At 42.0% G+C, this 22377-nt stretch overlaps 1 protein-coding gene across 1 annotated transcript; it reads right to left on the reverse strand.

Annotated features, from left to right (window-relative positions):
- Positions 1-1713: 1713 nt before the first annotated feature.
- GALR1 (galanin receptor 1) lies at positions 1714-21953 on the reverse strand. The gene is made up of 3 exons (XM_090037295.1): positions 21223-21953; positions 14384-14449; positions 1714-5978 (listed from the first exon to the last, which is right to left on the reverse strand). The coding sequence occupies exons 1-3, from the start codon at positions 21883-21885 to the stop codon at positions 5661-5663; spliced, it is 1047 nt and encodes a 348-aa protein (XP_089893421.1). The 5' UTR covers positions 21886-21953; the 3' UTR covers positions 1714-5660.
- Between the last annotated feature and the right edge of the window lie 424 nt (positions 21954-22377).

The following is a 22377-nucleotide window of genomic DNA, read 5'->3' on the forward strand; positions in this document are numbered from 1 at the left end:
AGTCCTCACTTCATGCATATTTCCTGGACCATCTTGTCTACAGAACACTCCAATGCTACTACATAAAAATGAGAAGAGCTGAGCTTAGGCCACAAGAAAAATTTTGACTTCATTGTCAACACTCTTCTGGGTGTTCATCTGGGCAGCCATAAAGCCCTGTTAATGAAAAGTTCTCTTCTATTTTTATTTTTTAAAACAGAGAAAAGAAATTCCATAACTAGAAAATATTTGGCTAGAAACCACTGACAGCAGCTTAGGTCAACTTCTCACCCAAGGTCAACAGAAATGAACCCCTTCAGGAGATCTGCAGGAGGGAGCCTCTCATATTAACATGCTTCATAACTTTTACCTTACCATATGCCCCTTTGGCTCAACCTCCTCACTGACAAAATATAGGCTCAGGAAGGGGGTTTTCTTCTCCTTTCATCCACTCTGCAGAGAAAAATATGGAAAGTATGATCTTGTCCTTAATTTTTTTCAGTTGACATTTATTTATTTACTTTTAAAAGGGACTGCAATACATTCTAGTATTTAAAAATATATAACGTATTAAGATTATGTTTTAAACATTTTAAATGTGAACTTTATTCTAAACTCTGGGAGATAATCACTAAGAGACATAGCATAAACAACCACCATTGGCAGTGATATACTCTCAACCATTTTATAAGTATTTTATAAATGGGTATATAAATAGCAACTCACGTTTTTTTTGTTTCATTTCTGACCTCAAACTGTCTAAGTTCTAGTGAAATCAGTCACATAAAGATAAGGCATGTGGATAATTTCTTTGTTAAACTGCAACTTTAGTTTATAGTTTAGTTTAGTTATAATTTTTACCAATTCTGCCATTTGCATTCATGTTGAGTAGAATTCATGGAATTCACTTAGGTCTACATACATAAACTACTCATGTTCAGTATGAATAACAGAATGAACCCCTTTAGAGTCCAGTTCAATGTCTATCAAAGTCAATATACGTCCATTTGATTTCAAAGGGCACTAAATCTTCAATCAGATACAATCCGAGCAGAATTTAAACTTTTGTCCCTTTTCTAGGACCTGAAGCGTTCATGCTCAAACACATTCACCAGGACTAAGTACAGACAGTCAAAAAGCCACAGCCTGCAGTGGCTCAAGCCAGAAGCCAGGGGCTGCTAGAGACATAGTTCCCAATCTTTTTAGACCACGGACCGGCAAACTGTGGACAGGTAAACCACAGACCAGAAGTGACTGCAGACTGGCAAATTGCAGGCTGAGTATACTGAATATACCAAGTATAAACAAAAAATTTGGCTACTGGTCTGCAGTATGCCGGTCACATTTGGACTTCCAGTCTGGCAGCGGACCAGCAGGCAACCCTTTGCGGCCCATTACCAGACCACGGCCCAGAGGTTGGGAACCTCTATGCTAGAGCATGGCTCTCTGGCTATATGTTCACTTCCTCTTCCTGCTGCCCCTGAGGTCCCTGGCATTTGCAGTCAAGAATTACAGCAACAGGACTCTGCAGGTTTCTCATTTCCTGCTTCCAGGTGCCTCTGGGATTTGTAGTCCACAGTTGTAGTCAGCATTACATTTGATTGAGGGAAGGGGTGTTTAACCCCTGCCCTGGCCCCACAACCCAGCTGGGGTTTGCTTGAGGACAGGGCAGTCCCGTCCCCTCTCTCCCCCCCGGAGACCGGGCTGCATCTTCAACCAGGTTTGCCCCCTCCACCCCCTTGTTAGCCAGCTCTCACTACTCCAGGTAGGAAGAAGAGGTGCAGGGCCCTGCTTGCTGGAGCAGACAGCACTGAGCATCTGAGAGCTGAAAAGCATGCTGAGATGCTGGGGAACTCTGATTTAACTTGAATCAGGAAGGGGTCTGGGACAGAAGTTTTATAAAATGGTTTGACCCAAATCGGTTAAGTCTGATAATACATTCAACCAGGTTTATCTTAAACCAGTTTCAACTATTTTGAAACTGGTTTATGTTCATTGATCACTTAAACCATTTCATGTGTAACTTCTGTTCTTAGCCCAGGACTAGAACCTCAAAGGAGACAATCCAGGTGTTTGGCTACATAATGTTTTATCTCCACATTTTAGAACTTAGTTCCCAATCTTTCCACAAAAATTTTGTAAGTATCAGTGTGATATGTTTGTGCACTCCAGAACAGGCCACAATACATCCATAAAATCATACATGAACACTGCTTTTACAGCAATATCATCTGGCTAGAGAAAAAATAGGGTTCAACTACCTCTCCAGGTGGTCTATTCCATCGTTTAACTCTCCTCATAAATTGAAAGTTCTTTGTAACATTCTACCTACATTTTTGTTGCAATTTAAGAACTCTACTTCCTGTTCTGGCCCCTACGGCCACAAGGAATACTCTGTCACCACTCTTTTATAACCAACCTCCAGGTATTTGAAGAGACTATTTTGCAATGCAAGCTGTGAAAACCACTGCATAAAATAACTTTCACACATATTCCTTTTTACAGATATATAGTAGTATATCTTTATTCTATTCTGTATAGGTTCGTATACCTAGTACTGAGCCTCTTCCATAGCACAGTTTTTATATTAGTCATATACTGTTCATTCCTTCTCTTATTCTCTCCCCAGGAGAACAACTGTGTTTAGGGTAGTATTTTAATTTGATTAGTTTCCCTAAAGAAATAATTTATGTGCATTGCCATGTATTATATTTTCAAGAAAACAAAGTCAAATATGTCTTGCACTTGAAATGAGAAATTGTAAGGTCTATGATGCCCTATTTTGTCTGTCGGAATTAAATTTTTAATCCCAGACCAGTTTCCAAAAGAGTCTTCCTCAGAAAGTTTACCTCTCAGATTGTGGATTCAGCCATTTTTATTCTATCTTAATGTGTTTTTTTATATAGGACAATAATGCCATGCCACTTCATGTACTCACATATCATAATAAAGAGGAAGTCATTCACATACAGGACTAAGTGAATGAGCAAGCAGAAGTACCATATATATATATGTGTGTGTGTGTATACACACACACACAGACATATATATATGTATATACACACACACCCCAAGGGTGGGCAAACCGTAGCTTGCAAGCTGCATGAAGCAATCCAAGCTGTTTAAATGAAGCTCATGAAGAAAGTAAGTGTACAGATCATTGGTTCTGGGAAATGCACATCTTGAAAGCTTTACATCCTGCAATTCCAAAATGTCTCAAAATGTTTGTTTGCAGCTACAAGGGTCAAGACATGTGGCCACCCTTGATAATGTGGTACTGTTTGGGGGTGGGGGGTGATATTTACTCTAAGAGTATGACAGCAATGTATAAATGCAGATATTTTCACGCCAGTCAAACCTTAGTACATTTCCTGGTATATCAGGGTTTCCTAAATTTTATCAGCGTTATCTTTCACCAAGTACATGTTTTCATCTACCTCAGTTCCACATTATCAATAAAGTCTAAGGAAGAAGAGGAATGTGACAAAATTCACTGGAGAAAATTTGGGGGGAAGGAGGACAAACAAACCCAGAAATAAATATTTCTATTGACTTCAGTGGATCTTAAACCAGATGTTCTAAGAGTACATTTCACTTTTAGGCTAGGAACAGAAGTTACACATAGTCCACAGTCGTAGTCAGAAACTGGTTCAAACCTGTAACAGAATAGTAGTTCAGTGCACATAAACTAGTTTTAAAACAGCTGAAACTGATTTAAGACAAACCTGGTTGAATGTATTTATCAGACTTAACTGATTTGGGTCAACCCAGTTTATGTCACTTTTGTCCTAGACAACTTCCTGGTTCAAGTTAAATCAGAGTCCCCCAGTGTCCCAGCATGCTTCTCAGCCCTGTGCTGGGCTGTGCTGTCTGCTCCAGAGCACAGGGCTGGCCATGCCCATCTGCTCCCTAGCTGGAGCAGTGAGGGTTGGCTCACTGGCTGGCTCACTGGTACCTTGGGCATACCCCACCTGGAGTCTGGGGCCAGGGAGGGGGGTTAAACTTCCCTTCCCCTCAGTAGAGTGCTGCCCTAGCCTACTAAACTTACTGCTGGCTGCAAGTGTGGACTACACATCCCAGAGATGCCTGGAAGCAGGAGAAGGAAGTAATAAGCAACCCTGAGAGTCCTGCTGCTGTCATTGTGGACTGCAAATCCCAGAGACCTCTGGGGCAGCAGAAAGAGGAAGTGAACACACAGCTCATGCTGGCTATGTGCCAGAGAGCCATGATTTGGCGCCCCCCAGCTTCTAGCTTGAGCCACTGTAGGCATGTGGCTGCATTTCCTGAATCAAAAGTGAATGTCTGTTCATTGTTTTATTGATTCAATTTTTGCAGCTTATACTAACCCGCAAAGACTGAATCAATTCAGGCTTAGGTTTTCTGACTGTCTGTACTTAGCCTTAGAGGTCAGATCCCAGCTGCAAAAAAAATGGGTGTAGTTCTATTATCTTCAGTGGAAATTTACCACTCGTACCAGATCGTCAGCTGTGTTCAAACTCAGTGAAACTACTCATGTTAGTTGTTTACAGGGGCATTTTAATATTATTATTGTTACTAGCATACTACTGTTATACTGGTATATATTACTGGCATAATACTACCATTTAAATTTTTCTAACTTACAGCTATTTAGATGTCTGATAATAAGTCGCAATTTTTGGAATGCCAGTGTCAAAGATTTCAGCCCCACCAGAAATTCTCCAAGAACACTATTTTTTTAAAATATACATAGCCTAATGTTTAAGTTAATATCTCAACATCTAGGCATATACTTGTAGATATAAACAGCACATAAGTACACAGGCACCTGAAAAAAACCTTCCTACTTTGCATTTGTGAACTCCTATTTTGAAACAACTATGTGTACACCCTAAGCAAAACCTTATAAAGGTGTCACAAAGATAATACAAAGGTATTACCATTGTTTTGTGTGTGCAGTCAGGCAAGGTACATGAAGCTAAACATTAGTGCCTCATTTCCTTGATTTAAATGGTACATCAGAAAAGCAAGTAAGATCAGCATTTCTTCTCTAAGTAATTACACAAACATAAGAAAAATACTTCCACTTAAAAGCAGAGTTCACATGTACTTACAACAAGAAAAAGCTTTGTCAGAACAGAACTTGAAGGGATGACAGGAGCTTTAGATTAGCTTTAAAATATAACCACTTCTGAAATCAAACTACTGCAGTATTCATTACCCTTTCTAAGGGAAAAATTAGCTATCTCCTTAAATTTATAAAATAAAATATGAATTTGTGTAACTGAATTAGGAAGTTTGCAACTACATTCCATGTTAATTTATCTTTGTGTCATAAGTACCACTGGCATATGCTGCACTTGAATATATGTAAATAACATGTTAACTTCCCATCTAAATGAATAAATGAATTAGCACAAACATACCATTACCCATTTTTCCTGGAACATCTTTCAAAGGACAGAAAGCTTCATTTAACATGTGCTAGACAAAGATGTCTGGCAGATTAAGAATGTGCCCAGTTACCTTTAAAATGAATTTGCAAGGTTTTCTAAATACAGAATTTCATTAAATTAAATCCCCAATACCAAGATGAAGCTGAAAGATCCAGCTCTTTTGGGAAGCTCATTGTGCTTTGTCCTCTAGTAGTCTAATCCACACAAATGAAAACCCAACATCACAGGATTTTTTTTTTTAATTATTCACACATGAGTACAATTGGTAGATGGTGGTGTATCAATCCGACTTTTATTTTCTTTAACATCATTCAGAGGAGATTCATTACCTATCTGACATTTGAAGACTTGTTTGTAGGCCTTCCTAAAATTTTCAGAGAGGAATGCGTATATAATAGGATTCACAGAAGAATTGCTGTAAGCCAGACAGTGCGCTGTTACTCTGAAGAGAAATGAAGCTTGAGTCAGTGGGAAAACTCCAAATTCAGCCCAGAGGTGGATTATATGATGTGGCAGCCAGGATATTCCAAAAACCACTACCACCACCAATACAGTTTGAGCTGTCTGAGACAGAAAAAGAAAATAAAACATAGTTACTTTATTAACACCAGAACAAGAAATTTCAAATGTTCCATGAAAAATATTGAAGAAAAAAAACATGTTTATCGAAGTGTTTAATTAATTTATCAGCTATACACATTGTATTTCACATAGTGGGACTAGCTGTAAAACCTCATTTGATAAAAATGAAGTACATGTTGTAGTAATTATGGTTCAAATGGCAAACTCTGATTCGCCACTATACCATCCATTAATTTAATGGGACATGCCTCCGGTATATTGCACAAAGATTTTAAATCAATTTTTTCAAGAGAGGTCCACCTTCCATTTATGCATCTAAATAAAGTGACCAGAATGTGAAATGAAAAGTACCTAGCTTGGTATCTTATTAAAGTATCTAAATGTGATGCTGAATTGTTTTGAAAATATGAGATGTAAGCATCATTTATACAGTGTTGTTGTCATATGACTATAGCTCAGCACCCAAGCAATGAAAAGTGACTGTAATAAAGGACTAGTGCACTAATAAACACTCAGAAGCATACACAGTTCTAGTACTAGTGTACGCTGTTGAGAACCTGGAAAAAATGAACTTCAGACAAAAAGCAAAATATCCTAGACCACATCTACTGTTACTTTCCACATTGTCATTATTTTCATGAGAGCCATCTCCAATGATATATTTAGTCAAAGTACAGCAGTGTATATCAGAGTGTAGGGAAATGTTAGGGTATTATGGTAACCGTGGTTTGTGAGGAAAATAACAACAATGTCAATGTTCTCTTCAGTTTTCATGTACTTCAGCAGGAAAATACTTGTAGTGTTTTTAGTTGCTTAACAAATTAGTACCTACCGAACACGTCTACATGTTCATTAATGCAGAATATTTACTATGCATTTAGTTTAGTACTTGCTTAATGAAGTACTAACTAAATGCACAATAACTAAAGTAGCACCACTGCAAGGTTTTTTAGTGATGCTATCCTAATACTACTGTGCAGTAGCATATTAACATGACTTTTGCCTAGCACACTACTGCACAGTAGTATTAAGCTACTGTGCATTAAGGGCTCCTATCCACGTGCAGGGAACCAGCTCCAATGCACTGGAAATCCAGCACATCAGAGCAGACTTGAGAGAAGCATGGAAATTAATGCACTCCAGCGGAATCTAGCCTCACGTGTATCAGCGTCCCCACGCTGAAAAAAGGCAGCAGGGTATTTTGACCTAAAGCTTGTTTCATGAGCTTTAGTTCAAAGTGCCCTGCTGCCATTTCTCAGCATGGAAGACACTGATACATGTGACACTTAGGCTGTATTAATTAGTGCAGCTTGCTAATTAAAGCACTGCCCCCCTGCCACACGCACACACACACAACTCCCGGAGCACGTGTAAAAATATCCTAAGTGTCTTATGTAGATGCACTCGCCAAATAACTAAAAACTGCCACTTCCAGTAAGTTTGTTGTTGAGAGACTTAAGCCCCCTCTTCACAATGAAATATGTTGTGCACGGTTATAACTAGTGTCTTAACACTTTTTACAATGTGTTTTGATCTTCCGAATGGATGAAACCAATCCCATTACAGAGCTGTGTTACATCCAGGGATTCTGGTTTTCCCTGATAAATCACAAATTCTCTGATAATACCCACAAAATCTATGATTAAAATGAAAGGCCCCTCACTCCCCCCACAGCCGTTCCCAGAGCCCTGCTCATACCCCTCACTCTCCCCCCCCACAGCTCTGCTAGTACCCCTCATTTCATTTCCCCCCCCCCCACATTCTCCCCTAGCCCTGCTGGTACACCTTGCCCACACACCCCAGCTGCCGCCTCCCCCCCCCCCCGGTTGCCAGGGCCATCTGCAGGAGGCAGCTGCTGCTTCAGTGGTGCAGAGCCCAGCTCCTCTGACTGCTGTAGACTCGGGAAGTAGGGGCTGACTCCCCACTGCTGCATGCACTCCCAGGGGGGCAGTGGGGAACCTGTGTCCCTCCACAAGATTTATGCATGAGATGGGTGTGAGCTGCCTGCTGCAGGCTCAAGCTTCCACCCTTCTGCCCTCCCCAAGGCCTCTGCAGCCCAGCAGGTGTAACTCAGCACTGCAGGGAACAGCAGGGTTGCATGGGGAAGCTCATTTCCACTGCAAAATCCACCCTACCCTAACAACACATCCCCTGCTTGTGCAGCAGCAGTGAAGGGCACAGACCTGTGCCACTGTCCCTGCTGCTGCCCCATACACAGAAGATGCCTCACCTGAGCTGCAGAGGCCCTGAGGAAGGGAAGCAGAGCAGAGAACCCAAGCCCCCCATGGGCAGCCCATGCCTGCCCCCACCCTGTGCAAAGTTCAGGGGGTCACAGATTGCCCTTGCCCCCTCAGGAGCATGCACAGTAGTGGGGAGCTGGTCCTACAGCCCCATCCCACTCCCACTGGGGCCCTGAGACTGCATATTATGGTCCTGGGCCCCAAGCCCCATGCACTGCCTGGCTGGGCAGCAGCCCCAGCCCTAGCCCTGCCCACCTTTCTCCCTCTCTATGGAAGCCTTGATTTCCACCCCCAACTTACCTACAGGAGCTGTTCTCCAGCCTGCTTGATGGCCATGTGTACATGGCACCCCTAGCCTGACTGCCCTTCTCCCACTCCCTCCCAGCTCCTTGCAGGCTGGAACTGTGCCAGCCTGCAGAGAGCTCTTTGCAAAACTGCAAAATCTGTGGGTTTCTCCGTTAGAATAATAAATCCACATTTTCCTCAGGTAAAGGGGGAAATCTGCATTCTTCTCCATTTTTCCACAGGAAATGGAAAACCCAGATCCCTGGTATGTCTCTCTACACCAGGCAAAACTAAACCATGTTTTAACTAGAGCCATTAAATCGTATTACATGACATATTTCAGCCTAGGTATTGTCCTAATTTCTTGAATTTGGGCTGTATTTTTCTATGATGAGTAGAATAATAGATCTTAGCCTTGGTCAGATCTATTATCAGGCTGACTTACTCAGAAGGAGTCTGGACTGCCTCAGGAGGAGTTTGGACTGACCATAGACATCTTTTCTCTTTGCTGTAACAAAGGCTAGATCTCCTACAGGGAAGTTCTTTTTAATTAGGTGTCTCACAACATGAACTTTTGCAGCCAAAGAACATTAAATATGTCTCTAACAGAATTTGTCTGACCTAAGCAACTAATTCCCATGAATTACTGTTCCCTGCACAGGTATATAATTTTGTCTGTTCTACACTGTTGCCTTTACACTTAACTTCACTAACACAGTCACTAACACCTTGAGTTCTGCTTTACTGGGTCCAATCTAGCAAATAATATCCAGGATGCCTTTTGCAGTTATGAAGGCTCTAGGACACTATTCATGCAAACTCTGCATCAGGACCCCCTAATCAACAGAAAAGTTTGGAAACTGAAATGAACCTTTCTGTATCAGAAGGAAAGCTCCTCCACCTCCATAAGTGATTGAGTACTTTGAGGGAATGAGAAGAAGCATACAGTCTGCCCACTCATCCTACTGTGCAGTACTCAGCCCTAGACTTATCTTGCCCCTGCTTATGGCCCTATTGCACTATGAAGCCTAGATGAGTTCCTACAAGACTAAAAGCAAACTTCCTTGGTGTCACTCTATTGACTCCAGGGCAGGCTTATTAAAACACTCTGCAGTGCACATCTACACGTATACCCCTGGCAGGAGCAAACTGGGCCCAAAAGGAGCAGCCCAGTCTAGGGCTGCTCCTGCCCTACTCTGCCCCTCTGCAAGCAGCCAAGAAGAGCTCCAGGCTCTCCTGGGTGACAATCACAGGCTTGCAGGGGGCACAGGGTTGAGGGGGAAGGGGACAGCTGTCCCGGCTGTGTGAACAGCTGCCTCCCGGCTGCCTCACTGAGCTGGAACAACTCTCCCCACCTCCTGTGGTCTCCTGCTGCCTAGGCTGATTGGGAGCAATTTGCTCCCATTCAGCATCTACACATGCGGTAAGGCGCATTCATGAATATGCCATTTTTCTAGTACCTGAATCTACAGGTACTAGAAAATGGCACATTAGACTAATATACTGTACAGTAATCACTGCACACATGTAGAAAGTGCCACTTTACTGAGCATTAGATTAGTCTAATGCACAGAAAAGCATCTCATGGTGGAATAACCTGATTTGGCAAGTAACCTGAAGTAATCCATGCATTCAAGCCAACAGAATAGTTTAAACATAGAAGATCTATCTAGTCTATAGTCTTGAGTGGCATGGGTTATGATAAGTTGTACCACCTGATAGTCTATACTGAATTTTAAAACAGAATCTGGTTATGAAGTGCAGTCAACATCTTTCCTAGGTTTGGTTCCAGGGATTTTTTATTTTTTTTGCTACCTATTGCTGTTATGAGGGGGCTATATAATACATTCTATTATCTTGTCTTTGGACATTAAACTAGAGTAGATGGATAAAAAGACATTTTCAAAAAGTCAAAGGTCCACTCAACCTAGCAATACATTGACATTGCATATCAGTTTTTGTATCCAAAGGCACACATGGGAGAGATAAGTATAATATCAGGCCACATTTGAGCTCCCATCCCTCAATTACCAGTACCCATTTACAGTTGAATCAACTAAGGGGGTAACCTGTGGACCAAGTCTAAAACAGAGCTTAAAAGCATGTTGCTGGAGTTGCAGAAAGGAGCTTAAAAGCATGTTGCTGGAGTTGCATTCTGTCCTTATGCCTTCTCTGGCTTCATAGCCCTTTCAAAATGTCTTCTGGAACTGACTTTTAGTCAGCCAGTGGAAGAACTGCCCCTCTCACACCTGGATATCTGGAAGAACAGGGTGTAAGCTGGACATGTGGTCTGTTTGTCCTCTTAAGCACATATAGTGCAAATGGGCTGGGCATGGTCTAGGATTCTTCATGTTGAAAGAAACTTTGCCTTGCATATCTGGATAATATTCAGAGTTGCAATAAATAGGCATTAGTAAGTTAAGCCTAACAAGGTTTACCCAGGCCAGAAAATGAGAATGCTACTTTAAACTCATTCATTCACTTGTGCTCATATTTTCTCCCCTGGATCATACTAAGGACAGCCTTAACACAGATACCAAAATTAGTTACTCTAGTCTAGTGAACCCTCAGTCAGCATAAAGAGAACCTGAGCATATCTCAGAAATTTAAAATAATGTAGAAATGCAATTACTCTTGTTTAAATTTAAATTTTAAATCCAGTTCACATATAGAGAAACTAATGTTCTCTTCTCAAATATTTACCACTCCAGCTCTGAGTCTGAAGTTACATGCTGGTTGAGAAGTGGAAATTGTGTCAACCAGTTAAGAAGTGCTGTATTCAAAAGTTAGTAGCTATGAAAAAGCAACATTAGTTCCCATTGAGAGTTAATGGGAGATTCCTAGTAATTTAGACAGAAACAGGATTAACACTGGGATGTAGTAAATAGATCCCTTAAGTGGATTAAAGGAGAACATTTTGTGTTTAGTTCATCACCACAGGACACTTCAAAACTTTCTAATCCAATGTTAAAATTCATCTTTCAAGAAAAACACTTTTTAGAGGACTATTTGCTTTCCTGATTTGATCCAAATAAGTATGCGCTTTGAATCCATCTCACTTAACCATTTAAGCTTACAACTGAATCTAAACATATAAGCAAAACTTCTGGATGGAATATCTTAGGTCTCCTTGAAGTGTATTACTGAAATAAAGAGATAAGCTTCAATATTTTTAAGAAATACAACCCAAGTATGCAAGTTGAATGTAGGCAGGATTATGTCTTTCCCTGAGAAGATGCAAAAAGGCAGAGAGAGATGTAAGGAATCTGGCCTTGCCCATGCAATTGGTACAGTCCTACTTGTTGATGTGTGGCAGGAAGAGATATACAGCAATTTCTATACCAACTAGTAGAGCTGACTTCCTGTCCTCAAAATATCCTGTGCTCACTCTAGGCAGAGTCCTCATGGGTCTCCTCCTGACTATACCTTTCAATCATGACCTTCCTGCTTAATTGAAAAAGAGCCACAATCTGACTCAATTTTTAAATTTAGTAAAAAATGTTCCTGAACAAGTATATTTGCAAGTAATGAGTTCATTCCTCAAATGGTATAAGACTATGTAACTGCACTAAAAACAAGCATCTATACTGACTTACGTAACCTCAGGATCTGCCCAGTAAAAAGGTTGTCGCCACGTGAGATTAAAATTGGTCTCTTCAAGTTAATAAAAATCTCCACTGCCAACTGAAATACTGTATTTATTAGGTATGTGTGTTTAGGCAGAAATAAAAAAGCATAATCTTTTTTTAATATAAAATTTTCTATTTTTTCCTTTTAAAAGCTTCTGAACTTTTTAATGTATTAACAATAGAATAATGTGGATAGCTATGCACAAAATTAATTAATACAGGACACATTTTATCTCCTTTAGTTGGAAATTAGGAGCTAGTTTACACCTGATAATGCCACTGATTTAGATGGACTGCATAGATGTAATTGAGGACAGAATTTGACGCTGTGTCTCTCAGACCTTTCATACTTAGGGTAAATGGTACCTGTAAGATGAGTAAAATTGTGCATAATGGATTGAAAATACTTGCAATAGTTGTTCTATTCCATTATTCTTAATCCAGAGGTTACCTTTACAACATTATCAGTCTAATTTGCAACCAAGGAAACACTACAGGGCTGCTCTTGTTTATTTAATGGGTTCTCTCTTAAGGTTCCTCATAAGTAAACAAAACTTCCTGTAATATAATTCCAGGAAATATGACTTAAGCATTAATATTTTGTATTTTCAGTAAATATAGAAAAGTAGTATTCCGGCGAATTCTTATTTTTATTAGCATCTGCAAATTTAAGACTCCACTGTTGATGTCCTTATTCAAACCCTTCAGCTCTAATAAGGTCAGGAACATGCTAAAGGTAGGGTCTGTTCCTGTTTTGGTTTTATTTCCTTGTTTGTTTTGTTTTTCTAATGGAGTAGCCAGATTGGAAAAACTGAGAAATATTTAAATATTGCTTTCAAAATTATGAATTTGGACCTACGCAGAAAAGATAAGCTTCTTTTCAAGTCAAATAATCATTTTGAGATGTTCTCTTTTGCCTGCATTTTGGTTAAATTCTTGTGGCATACATGAGGTAAAGTTTCAAGCTTTTTACCTTACTCCATCACGGCCAGAAATTTTTGGTTTTGTTTTAGTTCTCAATGAAACCTCTAATTCTAATGTAATCACATGATGTTACAGCTTTAAGAAGAAAAACCAAGTATCAACAGTCTTGCAATGTATTGTGCAAGAGTTGACTAGATGGAAAGGGGACCTTTAAATGTATCTAGTAGTTATGTCTTAAGCCTTGATTCAGCAAACATAGGTGAGTAGGTCCTTATGTGCTTTGATTTAATCATTTTTCATTCTATGACCAAAAGATCTTGACTAGAATTTCCATGTAAGGGTAGCATTAAAAATAAATTGGCTTGGATTTCTATCTAGAAATTTAATAAACATTGCAAGAACAGTGAGCCCTAATTCTTCAATACAGTCTGTATAACCAGGACTCCCCACACATGTAAAGCCCATTTACTTTTCTGAGGTTCTACACAGATATATGGCTATAGGGAGATAGTTAGCTGAAGTCTGAAGTCAAGCAGAAGACAGCGTAGATATGCACCTGATAGACTAACTACTGTAAATAAGATATATGAAGAACATAAACTTTCATGAACTCCAGCTAACTTCATCAGAAGTTGAAGTGAACTCAAGTTCACAAAAGCTTATGAGGTGCATATCTACCCTATCTTCTATATGGCTATATCCATTGGATCAGTCAATTTATTTTTCTTATTCTATATCTATACATTTAGAAGTTAGTCAAATGATTCCTGGTGTGGAGTTTGCTCAAATATTAGAACTGTGTATGCTATATTAACTGGCAAATTAACTCAATGTACAGATACTTTGATACAGTTCTAAATCACAAAGCAAATATGTTTTAAAGATCTTTTCAAAATCATATCTGTATCAGTTGTTTAACTAGGATCTTGAACACCGGAGGATAAAACCAGTATGGATGAGACAGTTTTAAAAGACATGCATCAGACTCCTAGAAAAAAGTACAATAAACAATCTGGAAAGTTAATCATAGAAACAAGACATTCTATGAATATCATCAAAATATGACTATTATCTGAGTACACGGTCTGGATCTGACATTCAGCTCTTCCAAAGCTCAAAGGGTAAGGAATCCATGATCCATTGCAAAGATGGAAACAAATGCAAATCTGAATAGAGGTTGGATTGTAACTCTGTTCTCATTCAAGACCATCTCGACATTGTATCTTTTGGCAATAACTGAGGTACTAAGGTAACTAACTTGTAAATCTAAATAAAAACAAACTGTACTTGGTTAGAAAAAGCAATCTACCTTTTTCTTGGATGCTTCTGATTTCTTTGATGTGTTTCTCAACTTTTTATGTAGATGATTAAGGACCTGGAAAATTAATTTGCACTTTAGCATTCACAGTTTTCAGATTCAGAAACATACTATGAAAATTATGTTGCCCAATACTATAGGAGTTGCTTGCAAATATAGATAAATCCAATCTATTCATTTAAAAAATGCATGCCGTAAAATCTAAAGCAATCAAACTTCTGCATCTATTTGAATCAACAATTTGGATCATATAACCATTTTGTATAAAACTGTATAAAACAGCTTTACTATACAAATATATGCATCACTAAAAAAGCATGCATTACAATTAACCAAACCTGGCAATAAACAGATACCTGTTTAACAGCTGGTAATTAGCAAGTATTCTTTTGCAAGAATGACAATGTTAATTTACAATGACCTTCATTGTACATAACAAAAAGTATGCATCTGAGTCAACCTTTTCCTCCATTTCCTGTATAATTAGCTTTTTCAGCTGAATATTTGGTTAATATAACCACTGCTTGGTACCATTTGCTCTTCAAGAAGGAACTGATGGTGGGTTAATTAATTTATATAAAAATATGAATCTAGCAAAAAATGACCTTTATCTACAACTTGAAATTACTTGTCATGTCTTGTTCCTAGGTCATTTTTAAGGTAGCAACAAAATAACTTCCAACTGAATTGCAGCTTCCAATTTATAATATAACTTTGATCATTTCTGCATATGAGATTTTTGAATAGTGTAGTGGAAGTACATTTTGGCTGCAATCATCATCAACTCTGGACTTAGAAATATCTGAGCATGATTTGAAAAAAGTTAAACTCTGAAACCAAAATATATTCATGGATATGGACTGCATAATATAAAAAAGGTTATTCAATTGGAACTGAAAGGTGAAAAAATGTATTTTAGGACTTTTGTGTGTTTAGACTGTGGAATTCATAACCACTAGATGTCACCAATGCCAAAAATGTTCCATGACTCAACAAGAGATTGGACAGTTATATTGAAAACCAGAGTTAAAATAAATTTTTTTTTAAAAAAAAGATTTTTAAAAGATTAAAAAGGAGTATAAAATCATGTGTTTAAGGACTTAAGTCACCTTCTCCTGAAGCATCTGGCACTGGCCATACTCAGAGACAGAATACTGTATGTGATAGACCATCAATCTGATCCAGTATGTCGGTTACATAATCTTAAAAATATATACCACGTGTTCAAAAGAAAAAAAAGGGGTAAATGATGTAATAATGAACCATTGGTAGTGGAGCTTGTAGAGGGCAGAGAAAAATGTTCCACTTTTAAATTATCACCCTTACCTACCAGAGACCTGAAAACATCAAATTAGACATGATAGTTAGTTTGTGTATGTGTTAAATAGTACACACAATTACAGCTCAGTCCTCCACGTCTTGTAAATCCCAGACTCCATCTAGTTACATAAATTAGGCTTTCATAAATTGTAGCATTTGTAGCATCTGACAAAGTAAGTTGTTGCCTATGAAAACTCATGCATCTTGGAACCAGCTAGTCCAGGGGTAGACAAAATATAGCCTGTGGTCCAGATGTGACCTACAACTGATTTGATCTGGCCCGCTGGCCAGTGCTTCCCAAATGAATGGATCTGGCCCATGGATGGGCATCAGCTCTGGCTCCAGCAGCCATGTGATGCTGGGCAGCCATCACTGCTTTCAGCATGCCAGATGCTCTCTCTACCTCTCTGGGCCAGGGCTGCCACCAGTGCAGAAGTGGAAGCATGAACCCACCCACAGCTGTAGTACACCTGTCCCTGCCACTGCCCCCACCCTCAAGACCGGACCTGACAACTGCCAGCCATGTCCACAGCTGCTCAAATGTAGCCAGCAACTTCCAGGTCAGGGCTGAAGGCACAGGAGGAGGGGAGGGTTTGCTATAGCTGCAAGTGGGTTCAAACTTCTGCGCTGGTCACAGTCCATAGCTGTAATATGCCTTGCCCCTCCCCACCCCAACTCTCCATGCTAGGAGCCCCAACTCAGAGGCTTCAGGCCACATTTGGGCAGCTGTGGACATGACTAGCAGCTGCCTGGTCCAGATTGGGGGGGTGGGGGGAGCAAGGAAGGGGACAGGACATGCTACAGCTGCTGGTGGGTTCACGCTTTTGCTTTGGTCACAGCCACAGGAAGATGGGGGAGAGGTGGCCCTACACAGGTCATCAAAACTCATTAAGTGGCCTGCCTGCCCAAATAATTTCCCACCCCTAAGTTAATCTATAAAATGTCCTAACTTCTGCTTAGCTTCAGACTTAAAAACTACCTGTCTGCTCATAGATAATAAACGAGCATTTACCCAGGAAAAACAAGAGAGAGACACCAGCCCTTGTTGAATGTAGCCTGCTTTGGCAGAGCCCCAAGCTTCTCTTTTTCTCAGTGGCAGGAAGACCATTGAGGTAAATAACAAATCTGTGCCCAGTTTTCTGTGAGAATCCCTGGGTTGCAATAGGGTCACTGAGATGCTCCTGCTCTCCTCCTCTGACTAGGGCAAAGATGGAAGAAAATAAATCCTAACCACTTCTGGGGAAAAAATCTACCAAATGATTGAGTGATAGGAGCTGGAAGGAGTGGTTAGGACAGTGAGCAAATGACCACTGAAAAGTGAGAACAAACAAAATACAGGAAATTCACTTCCCATGCCTGCTGTTTCACCTCAGTGCTGAAGCAGTGGCCAGCTGTAACCCCTTCACACTATTTACAAAGTGTGGTAGGACTATTTTGTCTGTGTAAATTGATCTACTTAAAATCCTATCTATCAGGAGTTACAGCCCCTTAGAACTGGCTTAAGTGGGATGCTTCAGCTACACAAGGGTGATCTTTACTGAGTCCAACACTGAAGTCAGAAGGATTTCTCATATGAATAAAGAACTACAGAATCAGATTCTTTAATTTTCCATTTTTTAAAAGTTTTTTTTTCTAGTAGACTATACATTGGTTTTCCCTGGTGTTATTGGGAAAAAAGCAGGGTTGGATGACAGCTTCCTAAATAATCCCTGTTAACTTTCCCATTTTGGACCCCATACTAATTTTACCTGGTAAGTGTTTGTAGCTTGTGCAGCATTCAAATTTAAGCTTTTATGGAAATATACTGGATAATTGGCAGTCCATCAGCAAGGCAGGCTCATTTTGAATATTCCTTTCCAATATGAACAGAACTATGCTGAAGGGATTCTGTGTCATAGCAGCTCTGGAGGAGTATTATGGCCCATGATGTGTGCTTTTTTGCATGCATATCGTATGATCAACTAAAGCCTTATGTACATTTCTCATCAGAGTATTTCTACTTGAGGTAATAATGTTCCCAATGAATAGTCTCATACGCATAGTAATATTCATTGCTGTTTAAAAAAAGTGACACATTAGTTGTAGCAGAACCTTGCCCTTTTATAGCAATAGGTCGGTGTGAGAAGGTGGTTTGTGAACTGTTCTCATCTGCAACAGAGAACAGAGTGCTCTTTTTTATTCCATATATTGTATGAGTGCTTGTTCGGGGTCTCAGGCAGTTTTCCAGATGCCAGTTTTATGCACCCCCTGCTGCAGTTGGCTTATATATTTCTATCAAGCAATAGATAAACATTAAAAAAATATTATTTTAAAGCATCTTTCATTTCTTGATAGTTATTGTCATTTCATCAACTACGCTACTGATTAGCTTATTTATTTAAAATAATGCATCAGGGACTCTTACTATAAATAATTATCTAATAAAATGAATTGCATGTTAAATAGAAGTATAGGTAAATAATATATTTTAACTATAATTTGTACTATAACCCTTAATTATTTTACGTATCATTGTCTGCAGTGCTACAGTTAAGGTAATGTCACCATTTCCATTACCACAACAGCCTTTCATTCCACTTTAGGACTGTGACACTGTTACAGTGATGAAGGGTTCTTTTCTTTCTCTTCCATGGTGGGTGTGGATTGTAAATCTCCTATTGAAATTCTTCATCTATCAGAATTTGAGATGTAAGATCTCAGACTGAGAACAATTTTGTTAGGTCTTCTATTCTGAGCCCTTTATTTTAATTGACCTGATATATAAAAAATTATTTTATACATGTCTGATTTTTTTCAGAATACTAATAAATGATGGAGGTATGTTTCTTTTAGTATTACCCAAGGCCAAAAAAAAGGTTTGAAATGAATAAAAAAAATATTTAATAGATCTTCAGTTGATATAAATCACTGAAATTCCAAAGAAGCTGAAAAGCAGATGCAGTAATGTGCTGTTTTTTGTAAGTAAATGTAGGAATTAATCTATCTTTTCTATTATACTATAGCTTCTGTTTAAACCTGTGTGTACTAAGGGGTAATTAGCTATATTAGTCTGAAATCAGGCAGGGCAGGGAGCAACCTTAGAGACTTACACCTCTCTGACCAACATAGTTTCTAAGATGCACCCTGTCCTGCCTCTGCCTTTGTATCCTGAAAAACCAAGACATGTTTTTTTCCATAGAATTTCATGGCAATTTACCAACCCCCATGAGGACTGCTTTTGCTGGAGATCTGTAACAGCAACTATGGCTTTGACAAAGTTATTGCTGAAACTGCTTGACTTGTTGACACTGTAGTCGTAACACTTCCTTGACTTGCACTGAAGCTGGGGCTCTGCCAGTGACTTTTAATGGGAGTGGGTTTTATGGAGCGGAGTATGCTTGGCATTTCTTTACGCAAGAAGTAGAGAAGGGTACTGCGTGCCTTACAGATATGGATACCTAAGCCTTCCTCCAGCTTTGTCTTTGAGTTTAGTGGGAGCAGGATTAAGCACACAATTCCAGATCCTGTGAATTCCTAGAAAAAGCAAGGGTGAACTAAGGACGGCCTTGGCAGTAAACTAAACTAATCTTGGGTGTCACCTTGAATTGCTCTGATCTGCTAGCTGTCCAACATGCATGTTTAACTAGTGTTAACTAGCATTTAGTGCAATCAACCACAAGTTTGGGTTACTTTAACTTAACCACGAAACATATGTACTGGCCCGAAATTCCACAATCAGAATTTCCTATCTGGAACGTTGTTAAATTCCTATTATTTGTATTAAATATCAGTGCACTTTATTTTTGTTTGTGTCACCATATGATCTGGTTTTCCTACAACTTTAACCCTCCAGTAAAGCATATTAAACAAAACCACCCCTTTTAACACAGTTTAATATCACACCAGGAAATGTTTTCCGTGTCCAAAGACGGGCAAGGTTCTTTGGGAAAATGTGATCTCTTTTATTAGACCAACTAAACAGTTGGGAAAATATGTTCTTTGCAAGCTTTTGGACACAAGTACCCTTCTTCAGGCATAAGAAGAGTCTGCCGATGTGTGTGCACTAAGGCAGACAAGTTTCTTTGGGTAGATATGATACCTTTTATTAGACCAACTAAATAGTTGGGACAACTGTTATTTGCAAGTGTTCAGGCACAAACTTGTGTGCTCTAAGGCTTTCCCGCTTTTTAAAGACATCTACTATGTGAAGAAAAAAAAAAGTAACCAGACTTTGGAGGCTGCTTTGGCTTTGAAAGATTAATTGGATTTGCCAAATGTTTAAAAGGCAGCTGCTGCAGGCACCTGCAACTGTCCCCATACTAGTTTTGCATCCCTATTGAAAAGCTAGTGAGCCCTGATTTTGTTCTCCTCCAGGCACACCAACTTGGGACAGTCTGCAGGGAAGGGACAATGGAAGAGACAGGGAGTTTAATCGGTTTGCCTTTTGCTGCTTTGATCCCGGTGATCTATTCGGGGGAGTTTCATGTTGCTCTGGGGGGGAATCAGCCAAGTTCCCTGATTGGGGGTGGGGGGTGTTATCAGATGTGTGTGCTATCAGCCTTTCATTTCCACGCTGCAATGAATGAATTGTATACCCCCCCAAGTCTACGCTCCCCTCTCCCGAGATCGTTTCCTTTGCTCTGATAGCTCCTCTTCCATTGAAACGAGGAGCCTGCCGCCTCCCGCGCAGCGCAGCTCAGCTTGCTCCTCCGGCCAAGCGCTGCCAGCCCCGCGGTCCGCAGGCGGCGCCCGAGCTCCGCGCGCGGCTCCGGCGGCAGCACCCCCGCGGCTGCCCCACACCTGCTGGGGTATGTTCAAGGAGGGCGTCATATTGCTCAGGGCGGGCTTGGGGGGGACAACCTGAGTCCCTTGAGCTGGAGTTTGTGGAGGGGGGGCGGGGAATCTGGTTCTTTTAAATTCAAATGGATTTTGACTGGGGGCGGGGGGGGATCACCTGAGTCCCTTGAACTCAAGCGGATTTTGACTAGGGGGATCACCTGAGTCCCTTGAATTCAACTGGTTGGGGGGGGGGCGGGAATCTCCTCAGTCCCTTGAACTCGAGTGGATTTTGACTGGGGGTGATCACTGGAGCCCCTTGTACTCAAGTGGATTTTGATTGGGGGGGTGGGATCACCTGAGTCCCTTGAACTCGAGTGGATTTTGACTTGGGGGGGGGAGGGAATCACCTGAGTCGCTTGGATTGGAGTTTATGCGGGGGGAGGGAGTGAAATCTCCTGGGTGCTTTGAATTCAAGTGGATTTTGACTTGGGAGTGGAGGGGGGATCACCGGAGCCCCTTGAACTCAAGCGGATTTGGCCTGGGGCGGGCGAGGGGGGTCACCTGGGTCCCTCGGGTTTAAGTGGATTTTGACAGAGGGGTCAAACCACTTGCGGCTGCCCCCCCTCCCCCCCCCAGCGCTCCCTGGGACCCGTCCTGCCCCGCCTGGAGTCGGCCCCCCGGGGGGAAAGCGCCAGGTTGGAAAGGATGTGGTGGCACGGGCCGGGCTCCCTCCCCCGCTGTCCCGGGCGCACCTTGGCGTAGCAGAAGGAGATGAGCAGCAGGGGCAGCAGGTAGCCGAAGACGAAGGTGCAGACCACGTAGAGCTTCTTGTGGCGCGGGTCGGGCCACTGCTCCCAGCAGAAGGTGAGGTTGCCGGCGGCGCGGTGCACCAGGCGCTGGTTTGTGGCCACGGGCGAGGCCAGGGCCAGCGCCAGCGCCCAGATGAGCCCCACGCCCAGCAGCGCGTGGCGGGCCACCCGCAGGGCTGAGGAGCGGCGCGAGTGCACGATGGCCACGTAGCGGTCCACGGCCATGGCCGAGAGCGTGAAGATGCTGACCAGCATGGACACGGTGAAGAAGTAGTGCGTGAACTTGCAGGCGAAGGCGCCCAGCGCCCAGCTGGGCAGCGCGTACACCGTGGCCTGGAAGGGCACGCAGAAGAGCAGGTAGGCCAGGTCCGCGATGCTCAGGTTGAGGATGAAGATGTTGGTGGTGCTCCGCGGCTGCCCCGCGCGGCTCCGCGCCAGCACCGTGATGACCAGCGCGTTGCCCAGCACGCCCAGCGCGAAGATGAGCCCGAAGACCAGCAGCGTGACCAGGTTCTCCACGCCGATGCCCAGCAGCGCCGCGCTGCCCCCCGCCGCCGGCCCCGACGCGTTGCCCCAGCCCGTCTGGTTCAGCGCCTCGGGCTCCATGGCCCCCCGCTCCGGGCCCACGCTCCCCGGGCCCGCGGGAAGAGCTGGCGGCCGCGGCTGCTCCCGCAAGCGCCGCCTGCCCCGGCTCCTCTGCCCACGCCCCGCGCTAGCCTCCACCCGCTGCCCGGGCACGCCCCTCTCCTCTCCCCGCCTGCGGAGGGCTGGGGACTCCCCTCGGCCTGCCCGCTTTCTGCCGCCTTCATCCGTGCGCTGGCAGAGGGGCCCTGGTTTGTTTGGGGGGGGTGGCAGTGAGCCTGGGGGTGGCAGGGCAGGGGACTGCCCAGCTTCTGCTTTGCCCCCCTGCAAACACCGACAGCCTCACCCTCCATCTGGAACAAAAGGTGTCGTGCCTGCAAGCTTGCAAAGAAGGATTTTTGCAACTCTTCACTTGGTCTACAAACGAAAGGGCCCGGGGGGGGAATGGTAAACCGCCCTATGAATATGAGGCTGCAGTCAGCCAGCAGAGCAGATGACACTCTGGCGTGCATCAGT

The sequence above is a fragment of the Crocodylus siamensis genome, chromosome 3 (genome assembly GCF_052110815.1).
Source record: "Crocodylus siamensis isolate JL-2025a chromosome 3, ASM5211081v1, whole genome shotgun sequence".
Lineage (NCBI taxonomy): Eukaryota > Metazoa > Chordata > Crocodylia > Crocodylidae > Crocodylus > Crocodylus siamensis.

Coding starts and splice junctions, on each gene's coding strand:
- GALR1 (XM_090037295.1), bottom strand. CDS start 21,885: ATGGAGCCCGAGGCGCTGAACCAGACGGGCTGGGGCAACGCGTCGGGG. Junction 14,450..21,222: donor TCTCCTTCTGCTACGCCAAG/GTGCGCCCGGGA, acceptor TTAATTTTCCAG/GTCCTTAATCATCTACATAA. Junction 5,979..14,383: donor CAGAAGCATCCAAGAAAAAG/GTAGATTGCTTT, acceptor TTTCTGTCTCAG/ACAGCTCAAACTGTATTGGT.